This window comes from Acomys minous (genome assembly GCF_964271855.1).
Source record: "Acomys minous genome assembly, chromosome: 6".
NCBI lineage: Eukaryota > Metazoa > Chordata > Mammalia > Rodentia > Muridae > Acomys > Acomys minous.
In genome coordinates this window covers 70529317-70557214 of record NC_140487.1, presented here as the reverse complement: position 1 = coordinate 70557214, position 27898 = coordinate 70529317, and the positions used below count along the sequence as shown (strand labels likewise).

At 40.9% G+C, this 27898-nt stretch overlaps 1 protein-coding gene across 7 annotated transcripts in view; it reads right to left on the bottom strand.

Moving 5' to 3' along the window:
• The window catches only part of DGKI (diacylglycerol kinase iota), a 443272-nt gene that overhangs the window by 74300 nt on the left and 341074 nt on the right, over nt 1-27898 (bottom strand). For 6 of the 7 annotated variants that reach the window (XM_084786170.1, XM_084786173.1, XM_084786174.1 and 3 more), the window contains 6 exons: nt 26642-26721; nt 24207-24251; nt 8802-8871; nt 6019-6059; nt 5031-5158; nt 2568-2690 (listed from right to left, as the gene is read on the bottom strand). In XM_084786170.1, coding sequence (XP_084642296.1) covers nt 2568-2690; nt 5031-5158; nt 6019-6059; nt 8802-8871; nt 24207-24251; nt 26642-26721 — 487 coding nt within the window. The remainder of the gene's footprint in view (nt 1-2567; nt 2691-5030; nt 5159-6018; nt 6060-8801; nt 8872-24206; nt 24252-26641; nt 26722-27898) is intronic. The other variant, XM_084786172.1, reaches the window with a different exon arrangement.

The window sequence follows — 27898 nt, the reverse complement described above, 5'->3', positions numbered from 1 at the left end:
CATGTTCATAGAATGGAGAAGTGGGTTATATCAAACCCTGAACAATTTTACATAAAGCACTTTGGTGTCTGCTGTGGTTTAGAGAAACAGAGCTGAGTGCACAAACCAAGGACATAGGCTGTTATGGGAAGTGCTCCATGCATTTGCAATCCTTGGGAAGAATGTCCACAAACAAGCACTTCATATGTTATGACATGTACATCAATAAGCTCTCTAGAGAATGCTCTGAGTGCAGAAGCCTAGACTGACCTAACAGTCCACTCTCTGGAAATTACAGACATAGCGAAACACTCAGCTGGTCTGTGAAGGCTTAATATTTATTTCTGCAGATAATTAAAACTCTAATTTTCCAATAAGTCTGCCCACGGATAGATGGCCACTTATTTAGACATTCATGGATGGCTGAGTCATCCTGGTTCACAAGCCTTAATTCTGTACAAAAAGGAAATGGAAAAACATTCTGAATTGTAAGCAATCAAAATACCAGCCGAAACCAACAACACAGTTTAATTAAAAAAAGAAAATCCATAGTAATTCATTTCTCCCTTTCTCCTCTTCACATAAGAAAATAAGAGGTGATACAGGGAAGTAATTAAAATAAAGTCTCTTTTTGCCCTCAGGGTGTCTGAGTAGAACCTTTGCCAATGAAATAATTAGCTTGAGATTTCTCATTTTTCTCCCTTTGTCCTGGAGAAATTGCTTCCGGCCTTTCTTTAGAAACAATGCACTGACTTGCCTCTTCATTGAACTCTGGGCTTCTAAGAAGTTTAGTAGTCTCATTAGTCTGCAGAAAGGTAAGACTGAATGTTATAAAGCCAGTGTCACTATTTGATTAGACCCCTAGACCAGACTGGAGAAAAAAAAATCAAGCCTAGTTTCATAAATGACAGTGTACTGCTATGACTTCTGACATGGGATGATTGTGCTGAAACTAAAGCTGGGTGCAAACGAGTTTAACTATGACTTCAGATTGCACTCTAGAATGGGTTCCTGCAACAAAATATGGACAGACAGGATGATTCACTCAAGCACGAAGCACCAATCTCTCTGCAAAACTCCAAGCTGCCTCTACTTCCCAGCCAAGACCAGACCTCAAGAAAAGGGGAGCCTATCGTGCTCACCCACAGACAGGAGTTGTGTTGGTTAACCCTCACATGCCACTCCCACACACCAGTAACCCTGCCTTGTTCTGGGTCCTTTACGTCATCGTACAGAAGAAAGCACTATTCTGGCTCCCAGCCCCAGGTTATGTCCATCACTGTGAGGAAGTCGATGTGGCAGGACCTGAAGTAGTTGTCACATCACATCCACACTCACGACTGGAGAGAGACGGATTAGCATGTGCGTGATGACTGCTCAGATAACTGTCTTCTCTTTATAAAGTCCGAGACCCAAACTCAGGAAATGGTACTACCCACTGGCACTTGCCACATCAGTTATTATAATAAAGAACATTTCTCACAGGCAAGTCTACAGTCCAACGATCTAGACAATCCCTCATGGGAGAGTCTATTCCCAGGTGATTCTTAATTATGTCAAGGTGACAATTAAAACTATCACATTACTATACAAAAAAAAAAAAACCCTATGGGGTGATACTGCACAAGGCACATATACCACATTCAGAGATTGAGATAAAGCAGCAAATCCCAGCGGTCACACAAGGATAACCTGTGTGTCCCTTCCTAACTAGTCAAAGCCTTCTTGTATGACCTCAGGACGGAGCTCACAGGGGATCTGACATACTCCGGTCCCAGTAAGAAAGACACTAGTGAAGCTCAAAGTGTTTATAGACACATGGTCTCAGTGTGGCTCATGGCGAAGCTAACTAGAAGGCAGAGATCCATCAGGACCTGACATACAGACAAACCCAGCAAAGTAAGTAAGATGTCAAGAGTGACACAGAGACAGGAGACAGCGTGAGCACTACTGAAAGCAGTGCACGTTTCAGCTCCTTCCTCCCCTTGCAATCACTGTGGCACAAACAGTGAGACCCAGCTTAGTATAGCCTCTGGGTCCTGGGTCTGACATGCACAGTGTTTTCAGCAATAGGACTTACCTTCTACGTCTTGGAAAGAACCAAGGGCAGTAACAATAGTCTATTGGATTCTGGGAATGTCTAGGACAACCCCAACCAACAGCTCAAAAGAAGGCTTCCCATGCCTGGTGTTGAGGTTTTTCTTATATGGTCTATGGCTCTTATACAAGCAATATTATTCAGACTGAGCATGTTATACACACATACCACCACCAGCATCACCACCACCAATAACAACAACAACATCCAGCACCACCATCCACCACTACCAACAACAACAACACTGTCCACCACCAACAACAACAGCAATATACAACAACAACAACATCCACCACCAACAATAACAACAACAACATCCACCACCACCACCACCAACACCACCAACAGCAATTAATATAAAGAGACCATGAATCTGAAAGAAACCCAGGAGGGGCATAAGGGAGAATTTGGAGAGAGAGAAAGGAAAGAGGGAAATGATGTAATTACATTATAATCTCAAAAAATAATTATGAGACAGCAAGAGACTCACTGTAACACTCTGGAGTGGCTGAAATCTTTCATATCTGAGTCCTCATAGTGGGGTGTGATCATCCCCAGCCCACTGTCACTCAGCATGCGTTTCCTCAGGGCAGGGTTCCACCAGTCCGACAGCCTGGGGCAAAAATGGCACCAGAAAGTAACTTACTCTGTTTTTTTTTTTTTCCCTCTCACAATGATCTTGTTCTAAACGTGAGAAGGAAATCCATGCTCACTAGAATATACTTCATATTCATCATTTCTCAGCAGCCCTGGACTACTTGTAAGGTTTTGCCCTTTTTCATATTGACAAGGTATTTCTATTTGAAGAGCTGACTCCATGCGGCATGAGTGAAGAGTTAAAGGAGCCAGGCACAGAAATATAATTTAGAAAATGAGAAGGGCCCAACCTTGCTCTTATCACTTTTGTTCCCAGGGGACGCTACAGCTGAGAAATAAGAATCAAGGATGGACTGATGGTCTACTGGATTTTCCAGGCCACTCTGTGTTTGGATCTAAGTAACAAAAAGTCTAACTAAGAACAGAGCCATCGCTTTGGGTAACTATTTGGCACGGAAAGAAGAAAAGTCCAGCGCTACCTTAACAGATGGCTCTATCCTCATTAAATAACTGTAAGAGTATTCATTATGTGAGGTGACCTTTAGACACCAGCATCTGCCTCTGCTTTAGTAGGGTACCACATCACACAGGATTCTCTCTGGTGAGTACATTTGTTTATGTTCTAGGATTATGGATACACAATTTGCGTTTGCCTTGAGTGCCTGTGTATGCTTTCTTCTGCAACCTGTGCCTCAGGCATCGGTTCCATATGCCAGGAAGCCACGACCTACTGCACTTGACAAGGATAGAGACATTTGTCCGTTCTTATTTTTGCACTATTGGCTCTCACGGGTTTCCACTAGTATCTGACTCTAGTGGAAATAAGTGTTATTGAATTGCAAAATGATTTTAAAAAATAAGTTAGATATTTCACAAGATGGTAATGTCATTTTTACTATGAATATAGTGATACCTATAGTGTCCCTTGCTTTAGGAGTTTCTGTTAGTTATGCTGGAATGCTTTTTTTTTTTTTGTAAATTTTTCTACTAAATTTCAATTTTGACTCAGTGCCAAATATTTCTTTTTTTAAAGATTTATTTTTCTGTGTACCGTGTGTATTTATGTGTGGGTATGTACACATGTGAGTGTTAAGTGCCCAAGTCCAGAAGAGGGCATCAGACTCCCTGAAACTGGAATAAAGGTGGCAGAGGCACCCAATGGGAGGCCTGAGAACTGAACTCAGGTCTTCTGCAAGCACAGTGTATGCTCTGAAGTGCTGAGCCAACCCCTCAAATAATGTTTTAGTATAGTAATCTATGTAACTTTTCTTTAGTGCTGGTTAAATTTGGGGGAATATAGATGCCAATTTAAATTATATGCAAAATGATGATTAAGTACTTTGATAATAATAACAAGAAAAAGATGAAAAGTTCTCTCTATAAAATGGGAAATTTTTCTTTCTTTTTTCTTTTTTACATTTTTTTTCATACATTGTTTCTCTGTGTAGCCCTGGCTATTTTGTTACTCATACTGTAGACCAGGCTGGCCTCAAACTCACAGAGATTTGCCTACCTATGCTGGGATTAGAGGTGTGTTCCATCACTACTCAGCAGAACAACTTTTCTTAACATATGAAAAAATGAAAAAACAAAACCTATTTTAGCTAAAACAAAAAACAAACAAAAAAACGAAAACCAAAACATGGAATCTACAACAGAAACAATGTGGCTCAGTCTCAGGTTTTACATTTATTTCCTGTGCGAGATTAGGCAGACAACATAACTCTAAGCCTCAATTTTCTTATCTGTAGATTTAGGATAATCACAGAAGCCAGTTCATAGAGTCATTATGAAATGATGATAACAGGTAGTGAGTGTCTTCTACAAGACAAAAGTATTCTACGTGGTTTACCTGTGTCAACTTATTTACTCTACAACTCTGAGTAGGTGACTACTATTTGCACTTAAGAGAATTAAGTCAATAGGAAGTAAGAGGAACAGTACAAGAGTGGTAGAAACAATCTAGATATGTTGTGTCAAGTAAACTAGAAACAAGGCAAAAAGAAGAGGATTAAATCGCCTGTGTCAACATTTGACCTGGGTAACAGACCAAATAAAATCCATATAAACTCAGAGATGGGAGCATCAGTATTTCCAGCCTCCACAAGGAGTGGTGGTGCAATAGTAAACAAAGCTCCAACAATGTAAGAGGCTGGTTGGACATGATTATTCCTACACAGCCATTCAGAAGAGGACTATATAGAACCAGGCACACTTTACTTTAAGGAAACATCATTAAAACTCTGTATTCCAAACATTCTCAGGACACTAGAATTTTAAGGCCAAAGCCAAAGGAAACAGAGAGGTCACTACACAGCCAGCCAACAAGGCACAGAGCAAGGAGAAGCACACTCACCCTGAAGCTTGTTCAACCACCAGGTCAGGCATTCCTGGAGGTGTCCCTGCCTGCTGTGACACCACCATATCTGGGTCCAGAATAAAAATCTCATCGTGAGAAATCTCCATCACAAAGTGCAAATGTTCCTAAGGAAGAAAACAAGCCTGTCAGGGTGTTGACACCACCACCCTCAGAATAACAGAACCAAGCATGCTTGGTCTCAAGGAGGAGTGAACTGTGCCACCCCCAAATAATTCTGTTTCTCCAGAAGCTTGAGCATTTGCCATCCCTCCCTGACGTAACAGTGTAGCAGGCAGAGGAGCATGGTGAGAGAGAAATCTCTCTGTTTCAGGAGTCACACCTGACCAGGGTCTTGTCATATGGAACCAGAAATGATCTGTCTTCTGAATCTTCCCTGACGCTATCAGAGGTGTGACATCCCATATGCTACCTAGTCCAGTGTGAGTACGTGACAACTCAGACTTCTGTCCCCACAATATGGACAAAGCTAAGTGGCAATGGTTAAGAAAAAGCTGGCTTTCAATGAGTTCAACACTATATAGTATTTCTTTAGGAAAACCTGAATAGTGGGAGGAGCTGTTAGCCTTAGCTAATTATTAAATATGGGTTAGTATTAATAAACCAAGTCTTTGTTCTCCACATTTATTCTAGCTCAACAAAATGCATTTTAAAAGCATAAATTTTGCTTTGGCCAGGGTATACGTTCCATGTTTTTTTAAAAAGGCATGCAGGACAGTGATTATAGTCATAATTCAAATTACTATCTATTCTCACTTGCCCTGTCAAGCCATGTCATTTCACTGAGCCCACAAGTCATAAAGCACATGCAGACAAAAAGCATTATGGCTTAGATTATAAACACCATAATATAATCTGGGAATGCTTTAATCTTTTCATTAGAAAAAGAATCTACAAGACTGTCCACCAACAGAGTGCACTGACTTGAGGACACTTCACTCTCATAAATAAGCCGGAAAGAACTTACCTGAGATCTGTCTATCCGATAAAAGCGGTCAGCAGAAGTTGCTAAGGAAAAAAATATGCAGGACATTTGGAGTCATTTATGTTTGTCACCAGATTTACACCCTTTCTTTCTACTGCATTGTTAGTCAACACTTTTGTTGTCTTTAAATGATAACTCAGTGCCTGTCTCTGTCAAACTGTGATGGAACAAACAGAATGGAGGTTCTTTCAACTTTGAATTCTTGCTGAGGCCATTTCAGGTTTAACTAGAATTTGATCTCCTTGATGGAGAATCCTGAGGAAAATTATTCAACTCTGTTCTGGGAACCCAAGGTCAAAGATGCCATAGCCATCTTATCTGCTTCTGTAAATTGCTTGCTTGCGTATAACCCCCACCTCCAACTAACTGGGCATCTTTGCTTCTGTCAAATTGCTTGCCCTGGAAAGCTCTGGAAACTCTGTGCTACAACTAGGACCTGAATGCCTGAGTGTACCAGTCTCAGATGGCTAAAAGAAAAGACTTTTAATTGGCTATAAACTGTGTCTGAGTGCCCATTTTTCATGGGCTCCTTAACAAAACTTTCCTCGCATCCTAACTGCCTACAGCAGAAAGTCTGTTGCTCCTAACCCCTATGCACACTGACATTTTACTTAAACCCATTACGGAGTCTGTCTACAAAGATGACCCTAAGACTAAAATGCCTGTATCTTTAAAGGATTCTCTTTTATTGATGCTCACATTCCAGGAATTAGCACAGGACTTTAATGGAGGGAAAGACTGAATACTTTATTAGGTTAATAAACCTAGAAAAGAAACTGTAGTCACACAGACTTCCCAGGAATGTGACTCTCATTTTGGAAAACAACTTGAAGATGAAGGCCAGAGACCATATGTGGCCCCAAAGAAATAATTTCCTTTCCATACTCTGCCCCTAGAGGCATGTCTGAAGAAAACCAATGACTAAACAAAGATTGTTGTTTGAGCAATCTTGAGACGGAATCGAGCTGCATCTGTGATTTGAGGAAAAAAAATAGTGAAATAAAGCATAGAGTGTTTTTGAAGTTATTTGATTCTTCTTAATATTAAAAAATATGTTTTCCTTACTCAAATCTAACAGAGCCCAAATATGAGAGTTTTTACAAAACAGACCAGAGAAAGGATGCAGATATTTACTTTTAATCACAAACTTTTAAAAAGTAACTTTCTGGCTTCCTCCAGCAGCAGCCAGATATTATGAGATTATGAGGGAGGCCGGGGGGCAAGACAGAGAGAGAGAGAAAGTCAGTCTCAATTGGAGGTCCCCATTGTGTCCCTCCCCCTAAGAGCTCAGGGAATTCTACAGAAGATGGGACAGAAAGATTGTACAAGTGAGAAGGGGTCGGGGACAGCAGGAGAATGTGACCCACTGTATCAAGTAAGCAGGGCTCATATGGGCTCCCAGGGCCTGAAGTTCTGGGCACAGGCCTGCAGAGGTCCGTCCCAGGTCCTCTGCGTGTGCTCCAGCTCTTAGTTCGGTACTTTGTAGTGCTTTCTTAACAGTGGTACAGGGTGCATCTATTAGGGCGTTTGCCCCTTATTATATCTTGTTTTTCTTGTGTTTGGTTGTTGTCTCTTGGAGACCTGCTCTTTTCTGATGGAAGATGGAGGGGGAGTGGATCTGGGGGAGGGGACAAGCTGGGGGCAGTGGAAGGAAGGGAAATTGTGGTCTGGGTGTATTGTGTAAGAGAAGAATCTAAAAAGGAGGAAACCGGAGAATCAAAGTCCTGTTTAGAAGTCTACATCTAAGGTAACATACTCCCAACAGGACTCACTCTTCTCTGTTCTTTCAACTACGACTTGTGAATTAAGAGTTAATCATAAAGGGTTACAGCAGAGCACTTATGTACCAAGACAGTTTCATGAACCATTATCCAATTTTATCCAAGTCTACAAATGGAATCCAATGGCTTCTGTGAATACTTTGACTTCCTTAGATACACAATTTCCCTCTGGCTCTGGGAGTGAGTGATGGTTGTGGATTAATCCATTGCTCTGAATTAACAGGAATGGCAGAAGTCATCAGTCAGTTGAGCTAGAAATGAAAACCCGCATCATGGCTGATGTGTGGTAGATTTGGTAGTTACGTGTGCCCTTCTGTATAACCGACCCTTAGCCATTCCACGCCCACATCCTCTCAGATGGACACACTAGTAAATAGAAGGGCATCAGAGAGGAAACTATGTGCCCCTGCAGACAACAGAAACTTCAGCTATGAATGTATAAAGATGAAGATGTATTGCAGTATAGATAATTAGGTGGAAAATTGGGATTCGACAGCATCTAGGAAAGTGAAAAAAATGCATGAGATGGCACGCAGACTCATTAAATGATCACATGATAACTAAGGCTGTTATGTGTTGCAATAGGCCACACTCAGCAGAAAAGTTACGGACGCAAGTGAGGCTCCGTTTCCCACAAATGTACACACTATACTAAAATGGCAGCCTCACAAAAGAAACATGAACGTTCCAAGGCATGGACACAATGAGAGACTAGTACTCATTTTGTGATTACAGACTGTAGGTTTTGGCCCACGCTAATCTGAGGGAAGGAAGAGGAAAAAGGGAACCGTATCCATTTAAACAATTTGATGCTGAGGTGCTTGAGGGAAAAGACTTCAGGAGAGAGACAGTAACATCAGCAACTCAACATCACTGAAATGTCAAGGGCAGTCACAGGAAAGCCTTATGAAGAGCTGCTGGGCCAGCCCCGCCTTGTCCTGCTGCCTTTCCAGCCCAGTCCCAGCCGGGTCCCCAAACACTTACCATCTAGGAAGCACCACCGAGGGGACAGCCTCTGAGCTGAGATCGCCCTGGGGAAGGAGGTTTCTTGGTCCTAGAAAGAGACAGGCACATTCTCATGGCTCCATGTAAATGATAAAAGCTGCCCTCCCTCTGCTTCCCTCCTGGCCCACTGGGAAGAACTGGGCAGTCTTTTCTGAATGAAATACTAAAATGCAAAGCCAAACCAAGTTCTGCTAGAAACAGAAGCCCGGGGCTCTGCTTTCAGACTCTATCCTGGACAGAGCTTCTTAACGGCCCCCATAGAGAAGACCAGGTGCATTCAGGGTGGTATCGCTGTAGTCTGTGAGTTGGAGGCTAACCTGGTCTACAAAGAAGTCCAGGACAGCCAGGGCTTTGTTACACAGAAAAGCCCTATCCGGAAAAACAAAAACAAACAACTGCCCCCCACAGAAAACTCCCTGAAGATAGTCCACTGTGGCATCTTACACTGAGAATGGACTTGTACTGATGCTTTCTTCAGCTGGGGAGGGTGCATGTTACTTTCTTGCTCATTGTTAAGTGGAGATGCTACCTATGACTTCCATTTCTTTCTCAATATCAGTAAACGGGATGAACACAGATAGGAAAGGACTGAAATTTCCCTACCAATCAGACAGGACTTATAGCATGCATGAAAGAGACACGAGAAGCCACCTATCAGTAGTGGCAGGTCTCCAGGGAACTGGAGGAGCAGGTACTACACAGAAAGAAAACCGGCTCTCATGCTGCATTGAGACTTTTTCTGCCGTCAGCCCTGTCCACCCATGAGAGCAGGATGGTAGGAAAAGGAGTCACTGTGTCAGGCTGTCATTTGGGAAACCGACCCTGTCTCACACTGATCCTCTAGCCATGTGACCCTCAGCCTTAGCTTTCTCTAGGCTTCTCACTTCAAAGATGGCCAATCCTTAATCTTACTTGCTCCAAAGACCAGCTGAGAGAGATGCATTCTTCCCTCCAGTTTGAGATTAAAGGAGTTCCTCTCCAAAATTAATTTTGTTTGTAGTCTCTGGAGTCACCTCCATCTTCCTGAGACACTTCCTTTCTGTAACATTATTAAAATCTACTCTATTCCTCTCGTGCTCAAGCCACTTTCTTTGCAATAGTTCTCTCTCTAAAAGCAAATGTCCCTCAATTGACCCTATTTCATCTTCTGATAATTCTTCCCTGCCCCCCCCTGCCCCCGCCTTTCTGAGTTTTTGTTTTGTTTTTATTAAGACAGAGTTTCGCCATGTAATCCTGGCTGTCCTGGTACTCGCTCTGTAGACCGGGCTGGCCTTGGACTCACAGCGATCTGCCTGCCTCTGCCCTGAGTGATGGAATTAAAGCTGTGTGTCACCATGCCTGGCTCTGATAATTTTCTTAATCTGATAATTTTCTTCTTTGCCTTGCCAAACTCCTGAATCATACATTTCACCTCTAACCACACATTTAAACATCCCTAGTAATTAATCCTCCAGAATCTTCCCAGAGAGTACCAAGAGCAGCCCCGCCCCTTCCTGGGTTACCAAGAGCAGCAGCCCTACCCCTTCCTGGGTTACTGAGAGCGGCCCCACCCCTTCCTGGGTTACTGAGAGCGGCCCCACCCCTTCCTGGGTTCACATTCTCTGTCTTCACATTTCCTTGGAGTCATTGAAGGTTTTACTTTTTCTTATTTTTCAAAATTAAAAGATAATTACATCGTTTTCCCCTTTTTTCCTTTTCTCCCTCCAGCTTCTCTCAGGGGGCCTCTCTGCTCTCTCTAGATTTATGGCCTCTGGCCCCTTTTCCTCTAACTGATGATATATACAATCTGTTCAATGCACATAATCTTACTTGTACGTATATGATTTCAGGGAGGACCATTTAGTATTGGATAAGCAATCTGGGGGCTGATACCTAGAGCAGACTATTTCTTAGGCGCTCAGCCTTTCCTGGTTGCTTAGAGGTCTTTGTCTAGGGGTTGGGGCCTGTTAGCAAATCTCTTGGTGTCGGCCAAGTCGTTTTGACTTTTGACAGAGAGCATGCTGGGAAAAGTGAGGATCATCTCCTTATGCTTCCAAACACACAAAGGTTAGAAAGTATCCATCGTAGTAGGAGCTCACTGATGACTATGGGGAAGGGTGCCTTATAGTTTACAACAACACATGGCTTGGCGTTTTCTAATTCTAATTGAACTCATCAACAGAAATGGCACAAGTAAGGGCGACCAGGCCTTTGTGGAGAAGATACTGGGGACTTGACTGTTAGTGAAGATCTGGAAGTTTCAATTACAGGAGCATCCATGAAGCACAGATGTGCTGATCACGGTAGACTTGGTGATGGGAGCCACAGGTGTGGATGGTCTGATGTGCACAGGTGAGGCCCAGGAAAGCAAATAGAAATGGCATAGAAGAAGTGATGAGAGCCAATCAGAGGCCGCCGGGGCTTCCTCCTCAATTAGGCTATCCTGCCACTGCCTCAGTTTTCAGGCCAAGTAACCCAAGAACAGCAAGCCGGTATCGATGGATGCTTGTTTGAAACAATGGCTGCGGTGGTGGCGCACACCTGTGATCCCAGAATTCTGGAGGGGAGAGGCAGGCAGAACCCCATGAGTTCGATGTCAGAGTGGTCTACAAAGCAGGTCCAAGATAGCCAGGGCTACACGGAGAAACCTTGTCTCAAAAAACAAAACAAACAAAAAGAAAGAATGAAGAAATAAAGAAAGAAATAAAGAAGTGGGAGAAAGAAAGAAAGAGAAAAGAAAACACAGGCTGTAACTCTGGACGAGCTACACTGGACCCCACAATCTGTTTAACATGCCATTCTGATAAGTCAGATGCATGGTGAAGAAGTCTGGCTCTTAGCAGAGCAAAAGAGATCCATCTAACCACCAGAGTTTCCTAGTTTTCTGCTCAGATAGATTCTACAAATCAAAGAATTGCTAAAGGAAAAATTGGCCTCCCCCAGGGCTGTCACAGAAATGTATCTTTGTGTGTCTGATTTGCTAAAGCTACAGATGCAGATCTCGAGCTGGCTTTGTCAACTTGCTAGCTGAGCTAAACGAAATCTCAGTATTTTCTCAGAGTCTGCATTTATAAGAACTATGCTTAATGTGTTGAGAATTGTATTTTGACACATGATATCTGAATCTGAAAAAACTTAAAGTCCATTTTCATAAAATGTGTTATGCTGCCAACACCTCGCGGGGTTTTGGTAAAAGAAAAAGTATAACTATATGCCAAGAAATCTGAAATAATTTGAAATGTTTATTGGTAGCTGTGAAAACTAATAAAGACCTTAAGCAAAAATAACTTATCTCCTCAAAGAATAGAGAGGCTCAGACACCTGGGGTGCTTTTCTGAATCTTGATAGTATTTTCTGTAAATAACACTTAACTGAAAGAACACAGATGTACTTGACTTACCATTTTTAAAATATAAGGGTACACAATGTGCCCTCCCTCCATCCCCTACACACTAAGTACTTGTAAGAACACTTGTGGAAAATGTGTGCTAATTTGGCAGGCTCAAGCACACACACATTTTCCAAAAGAAGGGAGCTCTTCCTTGTACTGACTACCCAAATAACCTGAAATTCCTGGAAGGCTAAAATATTCCAAAATTTAAATGTAAATAACCCAAAAATTAGTTAAAAAGAAACGCAATGCAATAAGAACATCCAAATCAGTAGAAATGCCTTAAAATATCCAAAGTCTCAAAAGCAAGTATTACGGATTCAGAGTTGCAGGTGTTTCTGATCAAGGCCGTGGCTATTTTCATAGTGGCAAGTCGAGTCAGTTTCGGTCCTAGAAGGAGCCAGTGGCATTTTGGTTCATTTCCATCCTAGTCCTTCCAAAACATTTGTGTTTAGAGTTAACTTAAGTTCTGTATCTTGCTGTTAAAGATCTTTAATTGTATCTGTCACTTTTATCTGGATGGGTGTTTTGCCAGCATATATATCTGTGCACCATATGGATGCCTGGGGCCAATGAAGACTTTACCCCTAAAGTCAGATTCCAGTTACAGTTAGTTGTGAGCTGCTTTGTGGGTGCTGGAAATTGAATCTGGTACTCCTAACCATTAGGTCATGTCTCCAGCCCCCTCCTTGTCATTTTTTAAAAGGAGGAGGGATTTAGGTTGAACGACACAACATACAGCCTTAATACCTGAAGTTGAATAGTGCATGGTTGATTGTTAAGGACAACACAGGAAGCCAATTTCTCTGAAAAGAAAATGAGATACTTTCTTGGTGAATGAAGATTGGCTGCAATTTTGGACACTGTTAGAGGAACAAAGGCAGAGATTGAGCTTCTCTGGGATGCCTCCTTGAAACAAAGTTGTACTCTTTCAAGTGAGCTCACAGGAGGACAGCTGTTAGCATATGGAGGTCTTAGGCCATGATCACTATAATTCCAAAGAAATGCAATTAATATATTCTTAGATATACACTGAGTTAAACTGCTTTTTGTTTTGTTTTTTTACTGTGCATGTGGAGGGCTGAGGAGAGAGCGCAGTGGCTGATATGTTTCCCATGGAAACACAAGGACCTGAATTCAGATATGCAACGCCAGGGTAAATGTTGGGCACTGCAGTGTGTTCCCCTAACCCTAGCACTGAGGGGTAGAGATGTTTGGATTCTGGAGCATACATCAGTTAGCCAGCCAATCCACCTGAAATGCCAAGCTCTAGTTTCAGTGAGAAAGCCTGCTCCAAAAATTAAGATGAAGAAGTGATAGAGGAAGAAATCTTGTCACCAACCTCTGGCCCACATAAATAACTTTACAAGCAAGCATACCTGCACATACATATACATACATATGCACACACACACACACACACACACACACACACACACAGATAAAAATTTACAAAAATAAAAAGTGGTGTAAAAGTTATCAAGTCTTAATACTGGAAGTAGTGGTATATATGGTAATCTCAACACTTGAAAGATTAAGACAGGAAGATTAGAGGTTCAAGGCCGGCCAGTGCTGCATCGTAAGTTGAGCCCAGCCCAGGCTACATGAGACCCTGTGGTTAATAAAGTAAAGCAAACAAACAAAAACCACGAAATCTCAACAAAAGTCTGTCCTTGATACATTGGGACAGCAAAAGTAGGAATTTTCCTGGAATTGTGTGAAAATGATGTCTCAAATAGACCAACAAAATGAACCACAGGCAGTAGATAAGCCAGCGCCCTATAAACTGAAAAGCAGTAACAAAATGCATAGGGATTGGGATGACGACATCTCAATAACCAAAGGAGAAGAAGAGGACTAGAACACGCTATGGCATGGTTGCTGAACTAGTTACTGGGATTCATCTGAGTTGAGTGACTGACAAAAAGGAAGTATTTATGGCAAAGAAGTCAGCTTTGTAAAGTCATGTGAAACTACCACCACCACCACCACCACCACCACCATCATCATCACAAAAGAGTTGATATCACACACACACACACACACACACACACACACACACACACACACACACACACACACAAACTGCCTTTGGAGAGTATTTAAATGTCATAGGGAGATGAGTGTGGAAGAAGAGAAGGGGAAGAGATTGTCTATGAGCCAGCGTAAGGCAGGCAGGAAGGCCAGGGTCAGGACAGTCCCAGCCTCATCAAATACCAGTCAAGAGGATTTGGGGCAGCATCTTATCTAATTTGTGCCTTAAATGTCTTGTTAGTACAATGGCTCTTGTAGCATCTACCCTCAATTTCTACTGAGAAATACATGAAATGTGTAAAATGGTTGACTTGTTGGCAGTTCCTTTATAATATGTACATGCAAATATCTGAGGCCAGAAATGTCAAGAGAGATGACAAAAAATTATGCCACCTAAGGCAGTTTCACGTTTGGTCCCATGAGGCGCTCACAGGACCCTGCTCATGGTACTGCCTTGGCACAATGATGCATCAGTGTAATGAAACTCAGATGAAGAAAGATTCAAGGAAAAGCGAAAAAATGTCTCTGAGTAGACATCAAGGAAAAATGGCCTTTAACAAAGGCTGAAGTTGGGCTGTTTGTTGTTTCAGTCTTACAAGGCTGGTCTTAGTCCACGGTTCTTTTTCCTCACTTATCACTGACGGCAGTGTTTTTCAGAACACCGTCTACCCCTTCTCTTCCCCACCATTTGTAATTCTGCTTACTGGATACTTATTTTTACAAAAATCAACTTCTCCTGTGCCAACCTGATGATCCGGTTGTTACAGAGCTATGCTATGTTCCTACGGTGGTTGCTTTTTAAGTGTGTATTAATTAAGCTCAGCACAGGACAAGCCACGCCAGTCAAAGGCTACAAGGAGTGAAGTCTGACACACCATCTCCAAGCGGGTGACCGTTAACCAACCGGATGGTCTCCTCATTCCTGCCTGGACCTCCTTTGGGAATTCCCATCTATCCAATATTGCAAGTTTCAATTTATTTCCCCAAAGAAAGGCCATTTTAACTTATATCCTGGCTATTGCGGCAAAACCACAAATAGGGGGTGGGGGGGAAGATTTTTACGTCTGCTGCCAAAAGAATTGAGAGTCAGAAGACATAAAATATGAGTGAAACAAACGGTTTAGCTTAACTTTCTTAAGGCCTTTTCTTTCCTAGTATGAAATTTATGGCTCAAGTCTTTGGTCTGAGGCGGCAGATTTCAAACAGTTCTGGTGCAGATGGATGACTGGACTGTGCCAAGACACATCATCCTGAACCATCTGGTCCAGTTTTACTGCGCTAACTGGCAGGACATCAAGTAGAACAGGTGGCTGCTGACTCGCTGTCCCCTCGATTCCTTCTCCTTGACCTCAACCTATAGCCCCTGCACTGGCTCATCTCCACTACCCAGCATTGAAAGATGGGAAGCAAGAGCTATCAAGAAAAGAACCAATGACCTCGGGAGATTTCAGAGGCTGGTAGCTTCTCTCCATTTCCTGTCTTTATGAGTGAGATGTTTCCCCCCTGATTATTCTCCTTTTAATGTCCCACAAACCTGCCTTTACATATATATCCGCTGATGGCTTTAAATAAAATAAAATAAAATGGAGGCTATTCAGAGTTATTATTAGTCCATGCAATGAATACTTTATAATAGGAAAATGATCTCTCAGCAATACATGTTATTACCAAAAATTCACAATTTTAATCTTTGAGTCTCACAAAACCTGCCTGGGTGTACATATCTGCTCAAAGATTTTATTTGGAAATATAGGTAAATCTCACTGAAGAGGTTGATTTTAAGCCATCACCTTAGGCTTCTATGCAGGATACTCACCTTGTTATTAGGCAGAGCTGCATAATTCCATCCCCACCTGCCTCTGTTGCACACCATACTGCCACTCTTTCTGAACCTCCACTTACACCCAAGAGCTAGCCAGAAAGGAGGCACAGTGGTTTGAGGAGCTGAAATGTGTAAAGAATTATTCTTTTGATGACTTAAGCAAACTACTTAGAGATCTCCACGTGCCAAGTGATGGAGCCTACAGATCTCTTTTCCCTGAGATTCTGTAATCTTATGTGATAGTTTTTAGCTTCTTGGGGGTTTAGAGATATTTGGGGTTCTGAAGGAATGTTGGGAAATGTCACATCTGAAAGAAAATTTCCTAGACAGCATAAGCAAAAGTTGTACTACAAACATAAATAAATAAATAAATAAATAAATAAATAAATAAAATCAAGAATTACCCTGATGGGTATAAGAACCTCCCTTCTACTAGTTTCCAAAGCTCTACCACAGATTCGCCCACTATTAGCTATCAACTTAATCTTCCTTGCTTCTTGTCAGAGAAATCACTCCTGGTAACACAGAGCTTCCCCTCTCAAATTCTGCAGTCATATTCCCTGCCCAGTTCCTACTACCTGGACCCTGCTGCTTCAGAGATGATGAACGGTTCCATAGAGGAAACCATCCGAAAGGCAAGAAACTGACCGCAGTCTTTAGAAGAGAATTATATCCATCACCAAGTGTCCTGGGTAAGCACTGTACTTGTATTATGCTTAGGGCCTGTACAAATAATGACGATCACAGCAAGCTTTTGACATATGATCTGGTTGTATGTTCGTATTGACACATATCATAATATTTTTCACAAAACAATGCAACAACCGCCTGTCATCTAAATGTTTATCCAGAGAGTGTGAAAAATATATGATGAAAAGAGAATGAGCTGGAAGTTCACTTATTAGCAAGGCATAACAGCAATGGTACACCATTATGAAAAGTAGGCTATGCGACAAAAATATGCCCAGTGAGTACACAAGGAGTGTAAATTCATTTTATTTTAGCAACAAACTTACATATGCATATTTATATGTCCATCTAAGGTGTGTAACTCTATATAAACAAAGGGAAAGGGGGGAAGTCATCACACCAGCAAAGGGCTGTCCTAAAGACAATGTGACGGTGGGAGTTAAAAGGCAAGCCCAAATCTTTCTCTATGTACATTCTCTAAACTAACTGAAGCCAAGATCATAAACCTTTGCACACTGAACAACATATAAGACTCACTTAGGAAAGCCCTGGGAACTATGGAATGAAACTTGATAATATCAAAAACAAATACATATTGGAGGGGTAAAAAAATAAAGTAAGAATGAGAAAAGCATGTTGCCAAACAGGAACATACAACATGAGTCATGGTCATGAAGCACTCTTCATTGGATATTCTTAGTAAAGGATGACGTCATGCAAATCCCAAAGTGCACTCCTCCTTCTCTTCTACTCAAACAAGATAATCAGAATACACGTGCGTGGCAGTGATGCCAGAACAGGGATAACGCTGAATAAGCTACAATCTTGGTATACAGCTTTCATGACTGACCTGTTGTGGGCAATGTATTTCCATCAGGTAAATATCTCAAAATGACCTCACCAAGAGCCTTGCAAACAGGCATCTTAGATTTCGGGTTACCTTCCAAAGCAATATACACAATGACTCCGATCAGAGGGAAGAGAGAGGGTGGGGGATTTCATAGAATTACGTGTGTGTTTGTGTGTTTCTGAAATCCACCTAGTATTAATTATATATAATCAATACAGTTCTTCTCTGAGTGACTACTTGGAAAGCATATGCAGAAGCTGCTCTTAGATTATCTTCAATTATGCATAGCTAATGTGCACAGCCTTCCTGTTACACGCTCCAGTAGGTTATCCAATTAGGCAATATGCACCTAGCATTTAACTATACTGTCAATGTGAATGAAATTCTCCTTTCATAAACACTGAGCAAAAGTCACTTGAGCTTGGAGTCACTGCTCCATTCCTAATGTCCGGCCCATGCTCACCTCCCTCTTAAACAGCTCCCATCCACCCACATTTCTTCTCTCTCTTTACTCTACATCGTCTATACACCTACAGACCTATTCACTTGTTCTGTTTAAAAATATTTTAACTTTAAGTGTTTAATTAGCTTACAAAGTAACCGTTTGTTTATACTTATATGTGTTTCCATGCATATTTTATTTTAGTTGCTTCTCTGGCCCCTCTGCCCTCTGATCTCACTCTTCCCCTTTTCCCCACTGTACCCTTTCGGCCTCAGTGTTCCTCCTTTCTGCTTTGTTTAATTGTTTTACCCACTCTCTTTCTTGAAAATATCTCTTTCCCCTGTCCATTTCTAGTTTCCTGGTCCTCACTCACGTTTACTCCTGTCTGGACACACCTATTTAGCAATTAAAAGCTAGGATCTACATATGTAGAAGAACACACACTGTACTTGTCTCTCTAAGCCATGCATATATATATATATATATATACACACACAATATATGAGCAATATATTGATATATAAAGAAATAGTGATTGATATTTTGATATAAACCAATAAAGTTATATATTATATAATAATATATACATATATATGTATGTATGTGTGTGTGTGTGTATATATATATATACCTTATTTAATATTATGTTTCCCAGTCCAGTTTATTTTCCTGAAAATTTCGTAAATGTCTCTTAAGTTAATTGATTCTTAGATAAAGAATTCTCCTGGATCAATCCATTTTGCACTTACTGTTGAATGCTATGGTACTCACTAGAATTTCTTCAGTAAAGTTCAGATTATTCAATTGTCCCTAGGGCCTTGTTTTTTATTTTTATGGAGAAGAAAACAGTTTATTTGGATTATTGCTTACAATCCATCATCCAGAGAAGCCAAGGCAGGAATCTAAGCAGAACCCTGGATGCAGGAATTAAACAGAAACTTCCTTTCCATAGGTTTCTCAGCTTGATTTCTCTTTTTTTAATAAATATTTTTTTAATTTTTACATATACATTTGTATTATTACACATATATACAATAAACTACCTACAGCAATAGGAACCATGAAACAATCAGGAATTATATAAATGTTACTTTCTTTGGCAGCCTTCAAGAAAACATCTTTTCTATCCTGGTGCATCTAAAATCTGTATGTGAATCAATATCTATCTTATCTTATCTTTATCAACTTAAGACATTTATCTTGACCTAAAAACATCTTAACTCCTAAAGGACTAAGCTTAGCTGTAAAACTAAACTATCTAGTCTTCATCCCCATCAGAGACTTAAGAAGGAATAAAATTAATTACCTGAGTATCATGGAGGTGCAGGTTAGTAGCTTCCAAAATGAGAGTATGACAGAGATAGTTTGCTACTTGAGCAGTAACCCAAAACTCTCTATAACACAGGAGCACCATCTTCAGCCTTCTGGCCCAATTTATAATTTTAAGACTGTATAATGCTTGTGAGAAATTACATGCTTTCAGAACAAAAGATCCAGACACTGACATTGGATCAGACCTGTCAGCATGCTGGACAATGACATCCTGCATCCTTCACGTTCCAGCACCAAGTGCTTCCGCTGTTGTTCCTCATCAGAACAAGACAGCTCCAAGGACAACCTTGGAGAAAGCTTCCAATTGGTCCTGCATTTCAGACTGTCCCACACAGGACTCTAATTAAGCCTGGAATTTGTCAACATTTAGGAACTGTACCACCCATGCTATTGGCTTGTTTAACCATTTCCCCAATTTTATTTTGGCCTTTACAATGGTATTATTCATCCCAAATCAGCCAGAAGAAACCTTAAGAGAACAGTGCCCCATTTCCTTTAAGGGGGGTAGGGTAGGTTTTTGTTTGCTTTCTTGGGCTATAGATATTTATTTTCAATGGGAGTTGGTTATAAGTTATTATTGGTCTTATTTAGAGAGAAAACAAGGTTGGACTCAGGGGATGTCTCTCTTTTCCTTTATCTTCTGTTCTTAGGTTTGGAGACTGGGTTGAAAAGAAAAAGGGGGAATATAGAAATATATAGGGAAGATAGAACAAAAAAATAGATTAGTGAATCTACATATCAACTTAATGCCTTAATCTCAAGATTTTTAATTCACTGGTATAGAATTTTGTATAAAGATGCAAAATAAGTTTAATTTTAGATACAGTGGTATAAAATTCAAATGTAAGATTATTCTTCACACATATTATATGTATTTCTACTCTAATATGTGGTATTACGCCCGTATAACTCAATTATAGTACAAGGTTTACTTCCAATACTTTGAAAGTGCTACTGCAGGATGTTTAGGATAAATAAGTTATACAAGTTAATTGTTAGTTCATCAAATCATGGTCATGTCAATTACTAGTCTATTTTTAATCACAATAATATACACCTTAGGTGCAAGAGATAGATATGATTCTCTTGAACGATTAAGTTAAAATAGTTAGATAAGGTCTTCAAAAACCTCAGAGATATACAGAATATTGCATTTAAATGTTTTTTAAAATTATTTTAACGGTTCATTGACAATAAGACAGGTTAACTCCTGGCAACACCCAGCCTACCTTAAAGAGGATGATGAACATCAAAGAACCTCCTTATGGAGATGCTGTCAAATGTGGCAAACAAGCCACTGGGTAAAATATCCTCATTTCTACCACAAACAGAATTCTGCCTAAAAAGTACCAGTTTGGATGCAGGCACAATTGACAGCCAAACTCTGCCAGGACAGAGTCACTAAGTCCTCAATAGTCCCAGCCCCATAGGGCCCATTTGGAGAAATGCTAAGACTTGGGGTAAACAAAAATATTTTTTAAACCTAAGTACGTTTGGCTTTCTTTAGTATACCTGGCCATATTTATAGCTGTCTTTATTCTTCCTACCTGTATTTTCTCCCAGTGCCTCTTTCTTTCTCCTTCAGTTTTTCTTACCTAGACGTCACACCTGCCACAGACCCCTGTCAAGGCCTAAGCAAAAGCACAGTGACTCAGGGGCTCTTGGGATCCATATTCCTAACATTGGACAGTGACTTTGCTGTGGGTGGCTTTTCTGCACTGTACTCATATGTATTGAGTGGCTTCCACTCAGCAGATTCCGATAAGTATCCATGGCATTGCCAAATACCTTATATTAGGACCAAAAATCTTCCTTAGTTAGGAATCAAGACAGTGATTGAATCAGCCGCTCTTCGAGTTCCACGCGCGCGCCCACACACACACACACACACACACACACACACACACACACACACACACACATACACACACACACACACACACACACACACAGCACATACACATACATGCAAGCACTCACACATCTACATGAAAGGAAAATAAGCACAACTTAAAATGAAGTTCTTTTCTGAACTCTGCCTTTTCCTGAGTTAAGATAAATTAATTCTAACTTGCGAACTGGTTTCAGTTTACATCAAAACAATCCTCTCTCTCTTCACTTCGCAACTTGGGGCAAAAAAAAAATGGACATTATTTCTAAGAAAGAGAAAAAATAGGAGTTACAGCAGAGGGCCTCAGGAAGCATTGTTTATCAAATAAAGTCTAATTTATTTATAAATTCCAAGGTATTTGCCAATGTGAAGAAGATATGAACCTGCACACAGTGTATTTGACAGTTATAAATTGCAGCAGATGCCATTAGCATGAAGGAGCTTTGTATTTTGGCATGAGAGATGTTTGTGCTGGAGCTTTCAGCAGGCTATAAGCAGCCAGCACACCCTGGATGACCCACGCTGCCTTGTTAGGGGGATGTGAGCTGTCATTTCTGAGCCCCATGCCTTACTGGCAGTTCATTGTGACTTTGGAAAAGGAAGACATGAAATGAGGGAACGCGTAATTGACAGGAGCTGCCATGTGGCTGCCTAACAAGGCACCTTGAGCACACGCACATCTTTGAGGGGCTTTTGTTTGTTTGTTCGCTTGTTTGTTTGTCTTCCTGACTTCAAAAAAAAAAAAAGTCAACTAAGACTCCAGCAAGCAATCACTGGGCTGAGAAGAAGGTGCCAAGTCCTTATAACTCACTGGTGTTTATTCATTCTACTTCTCACATATAATGAAGCTCATCAGAGAGTATTTAAGACATTTTGCAGCTCTGTTTCCTCACGCCTCTCCTACATTTCCAACTCCCACCGACACAGTCTGGATATTCTGATATTTCAGTTTCTATATCAGGAAACAAAACGTAGTGTTAAATTATCCGTCAGTGATTTTTGTCATGGTCTACATAAACTAGAGTGGCGCCAACCTCCATGTATTTGATTTGTGCTTTGGAAAGATACAGAAGTCAGCATACAGCTGAAGGGCACCTGGAGAAATATGCCTATCATGTGCTAGGGCATCACTTATCCTTTAATCCATGTGGATGCAAAGTGCCACGAAGAAGTTATGGGCTGGAGAGATGGCTCAGCGGTTAAGGGCACTGACTTATCTCCCAGAGGTCCTGAGTTCAATCCCCAGCAACCACGTGGTGGCTCACAGCCATCTGTAAAGTGATCTGATGCCCTCTTCTGGTGTAAAGGCATACATGCAGGCAGCTCACCGTATACATAATAAAGTACACTCGTACATCAAAATGATAAGTCTACATGTCAGAATAATATGCCAGCACACCAGTTTCATGAAGCTAATTAGGAACAGTGCTTAAAGTATTTTGGCAAAAAATGTAAAAGTTCTGAATCTCCAAGAGGAAATTTGTTAAAACAACAGATTTTCTTCAGTCTGACTCCTGATCTCAACTGTTAGCTGCCAATTCCAGCCTACAAAAGATGGTAAAATTTTCTTGAAAACGTTGATATATATAATGTGTCCCAGAGTGGTTCAGTGGTTCATTATCTTAGTGTCACCCTAAGTGCCATCTCCTTTCAGTCACAGCCAGCTGTGACTGACTATTCAGAAACAGTAGGACATGTGTGTGACATCAACACACAAAGAACAACACCAAGGCCATCCCTGTCCTGTAGCTGAAGGCATGGAGTAGATCTAACAAGGAAAGACTGCTACCCAGGCCACACACTTCAGTCCTCTTTTAACTATGGCTGTTACTGTTTACATTTAAAAAAATGGTATACTGGAAATTTCAAGTACAGAAAAACAGACACTTAAACCCAAGTGAGGTAAAATGAGCCTTGCAGAGCCACTGCACTGCATGACAAAGGTCAGCAAAGGACACATACACATGGCGGTCCCATGAACTGTATCTCCTGATTTGTGCAAGCGTGGTCTATGATAACCACACAATTAAATGTATTTCTCATGGTGTGTCCTCATTATGCAACCAAGTCAACACTTAATTCCCCCGCCCTATGGAAAAAGACATAAAATGATCTTCAGAGCTTTTATTTGGAGAAGTCATTGGGAAGTTATGACTTCCGTACAGCCCTCCTGGCATGACAGGGGCAATGGCTTCTAAGAGAAGGGGTCAGCCAGAGAAAACGGTGGGTATCCCTTGCAACGTAGAGGATGACTGCACTGAACCTACATCATGCCTGAGAAACTGGATGAATAAAATGATGGATAAAAAGATGTGGGTATCACGAGAAGGTCACGGAGCAGAAAAGAGACTGCACTTCCAAAGCAAAGCGGGATGAGGACAACCGAGAGTTCTCTGGGTGAGGATCACATAAGAGCCAGAGGTGTGGTCCTAGCTGACTGCACCCAGTAAGACAAGCACTGCTATAGGAAGCAGGGTATCTCGCCTCTGGGCGAGAGGGAAGCCACTTGGGACCACAGCACTCTCGCGCCCAGAGCTGAAACTGTTAGAAGAAGAGCAAATCAGAAAGATCAGCACAGAACTGGAGCACACAGCGTAGCTGAGTGATATGCAAAGCCCATCTCCAGCTAGAGTTTTGCTTGTGTGACCCAACATGTGCTTTCCCTGCCTGTGCTGCCCGTGCTGAGGTCTCTGGCATATGTAACTAAAAGCACTTGGTTTTTATATTTTTTTTTGAACCATCTGAGGGCATATCTACAATCTATATTTATGCTGGACTAGAACAGTATAAAAATCAGAAAAATGCAAGCTAACCAGAATAAAAACTTCATTGAGTTCTTTATAGATTTCAACCTGCCCCAGGATAATATGTGGACTCTAAACTGCACATGCAATGAAAGAGGGAATTCAGCTGTCTGGGAAGAAATAAAGAAATAGGAGCCATTATGAGTTACCTGGTAATGAACTCTCTGTGACCCAGAAGAAACTGACTGCAAGTCCTAATGAAAACATGAGGGGAAAAAAATGCAAACCTTACATTGAGCTTGAACAGCTTGTTCCACGTTCCCACCAACTGAACTCCCAAGCTAATGTCACCATGCTTATCCGAAAGTGTCTTAGTTCATCAAGGTTGGCCAATGAAGTTCATGCCAGAAACAATAAAGCATACTAACCTAGACCGAATGAAGATGGGTCATTTGTGTTTTACAGCTTAGGCTAGTGGTGTAGAAATGGTGATTTTTGTTATAATTCATGGAAATTTGATTTCATCTGAACTTGCTGGCTTATAGAGGAATCTTCTTAGGTAGGCAACCTTAAATGCTTAGAATTTATCTTATGCTAAAAATATATTACCATATACTTACAAGACGCTCGGCAAACAGGAGCTTTCATAAACCTCAGTCAGGCATACGTAACCACTGACCATGTCTGTGTCACGGCGAGGTGCAAGTTGACAGGAGGGAAGGGAAATGGGCTTTTGCCGGTGGATTCTGAAGCCAGATGCCCCTTTGTAAAGTTTGATGACTAAGCCTCGGGCTTCCTTGCTAATGAGCGTGCTGATGCTCCGTACAGATGTCAGCATCCTGGGAATCTCTGTCCTCACAACTGCTTCCCACAGGGTTTGTCAATCAGCTCTGTGCCCAAGTCACTTTTAAAACTCCTTGTTACTTATTGATGTCAATTTTTCTTTTTTTTTTTCTCTCTCTCTCCTAAATCTACTTTCAGTTGAATGTTAATGTGATAAGCGTGCTGATAATAAGTTGGTTAAGTTGACTTTCAATAAAGCCAACTAATTAGCCATACGGAGTTCTCCTCAGGCACTTGAGTATTTAATGGTTTTTTTTTTTTAATAAAACGATGTGGTATCACTCTCTAGTCACTTTTTTAAAATATTTCATTTTGTTTGTACTTATGTGTGTGTATGTCTGTGTCATTATGTGTATGTTCACATGTGTGTATGCCCATGGAAACTAGAGAGGATGTCAGATCTCTTGGAGCTGGAGTTATGGGTGGTTGTGAACCACATAACATGGATGCTGGGAACCGAACACCAGTCCTCTGCAGGATCAGCCACTACCTAGTCATCTCGCCAGCCCATAAATCACTTCTTAAAAATTACAGGTTTAATGTATAACATTCCACAGTAAAATTCAGTATTATTTTTGAAAAAGGTGATGTTATGGATTCTTTAGACTTAGCTTAGGACCCAAGTCACATGCTAAAACATTCACAGATATTTTATTCTTTAAGTAGTCACCCACACCAAAATTAGCTGATCAAAGCCACAACTATAAAATTTACTGACTTTCTCATTCATGTTAATATTCAAATTATGGCATTTATCCCTAAATAGCTTTTGATTTATAATTACATCTCTACCCTTATGAATTATAGAGATAAAATTAATTTTCAGAACCATCAGTTTGTGCTTCCTACACAAATTTATTTCTAGTGAAATACAATATAATGCATTGGCTATGAGTTAGCAGGACTTAAGAACCATACATCAGCTTTATTTATAATTCATTTATGCTTATTTGTGCACTATGTGTTGAATAGAATAGCGTTATTCCTCTAGGAGAATCCATCAAATTACCTGTTGTTTTAAAATGCAATATTTTAATCAGAAGCTCCTGAAGAGAGAGACTCTAGTGGGAGTGGTGTCCTTCATCTGGCAGCAATGACGGAGAGGCCTGTTCATGTCTCTACCACTCGGGATGGACAGAAACTGCTGCCCCCACCTGCCACACCTACACAGACACAACTTTGGGTCTCCTGACTTTGCTGACTCCGGTCAAACTCAGGAGAAGGTCATAAATGAGATAGCTTCCTTCCTGTTTCCCACTGGCAAGACCAGACCAAGGGAAAATGTACAGGTCAAAAAAAATTACCCATTCTGTTCTGATATATTTCCAATAATAAGAAACTTCTCTTTCCTGTGGAAAAAGTTTCATTAAAAAAAAATCAAGCTTTCTCTGACAGTCTGCTAGACACAAGACGTCAGGTAGCCTCAAATCTCTAAGTTCTTTCATTATTTATTAGTTCTTTGGAAATTCTCAATAGCTAAAAATATACAGCTATGTGGCCTTGGGAAGAAGGCAGATTTCCAAGCCACAGTATAGGCATGGAATACACAGGACATCATCACCTACATTTACCCCGTCTCACAGCAACCACAGAGGGACCAACAAACAGTAGAACTGGGACGAAGTATCCTTGAAGGACAAGGCCACATTGTCATTTTCTCATCTCACACATCATTTCAGATACAACACACACACACACACACACACACACACACACACACACACACACACACAGTGTATTTAGTTGGTAAGTATTTAAGGGGAACTCTTAAGAAAATAAATAGTAAGATAAATTAACTCACCTCCTGTAGGCGGTCTATGTACATACGGCAAGTCTCCAAATCACAGTCTCCACGAACAACTAGGATACCCAGAGGGATGGCTGAGGATGAGGAAAAAAAGAAACATCTCACATCTATGGTCTTTAGACTGACATAAATGTGTTTCTTGTTGGTTTAAAAAAAAAAAAACCTTATAAGTGTCATGATACTCTGGATACAGCCGTGAGAAGAACTAACTGCGCTGTCTGTAAAGTTCCCCAGTGGTCTCAGCTTGGTCTTCCCAGCAGGTGTCATATTTTTACCTCGTTTGACTCATGTTGTCCTTGCCACCTGGCTTTTACCTCAGTGGCCCTGATACGAAATAGACTGTCTAATATTACAGTAACAATAGGACTGTAGGATTGGGCAGCCGCTCCCTGCCAGCTGATAACAGACGCCTGCATTCGCAGTGGACAGAATAAAGCCACAGCCGGAGGAAGCCATTAATCATTCAGGATCCTGGATGCTCACCCTTACTCCCTCCTGAATACATGAGCTTCATCTTTTTTGGCGCATTTACAATAACTTGCTATTTCTAAAATGGAAGCTATTGGAATACCATTGCTGCCTGATGGGGAACAGCAAAATTAAGTGTCTAAACTTGAAAGAGGAAGGGTGGGAGGGAGGAGGCAGCAAGTTTGGGGACACAGGAAGAAGGGACTCAACATTAAAGTGTGGTAGCATCAAGGCCTTGGGGGACATAAAGGGGAAGCCAAGTTATGTACCTATTTAGGTAACAGAAGATGTCACACTGGCTTTAGTAAGCAGACCTGCCCACTTCGGATATAAACTCTGATATTTATAAAATATTAAAACAAAACAAATGTGCACTTGTTATCATAAAGTATAGTTACAACATTAGATCCATGATTTAACACAAAAAAGTCAAATATTAAATCCATCAGCAAGCACTTAGATGACTGTGGTACTCACTGTTTTTTTTTAAGTCTTCTATGGATTGCATTTAATTTTAAAGCTTCATTATCAACACATAAAACTACAAAGTAGGATGCTATAAATTTTTTAAAACATGGGATGATATGCATTTAAAATATATTAAAATATTTCAAGGAACACTCAAAGTAATAAAGGAATAAATGAACAATTAGGAAGCCTGGCATACTTTATACTAAGGGCACCCTCTGAAGTGCACAGAGCCCCTTTGACCTTTTATTTGGAAAAGCTGAGGTGGTCCCAAGAAACCCAAGCAGCTCCCTCCTCAGCACTTTCCCCGGGATT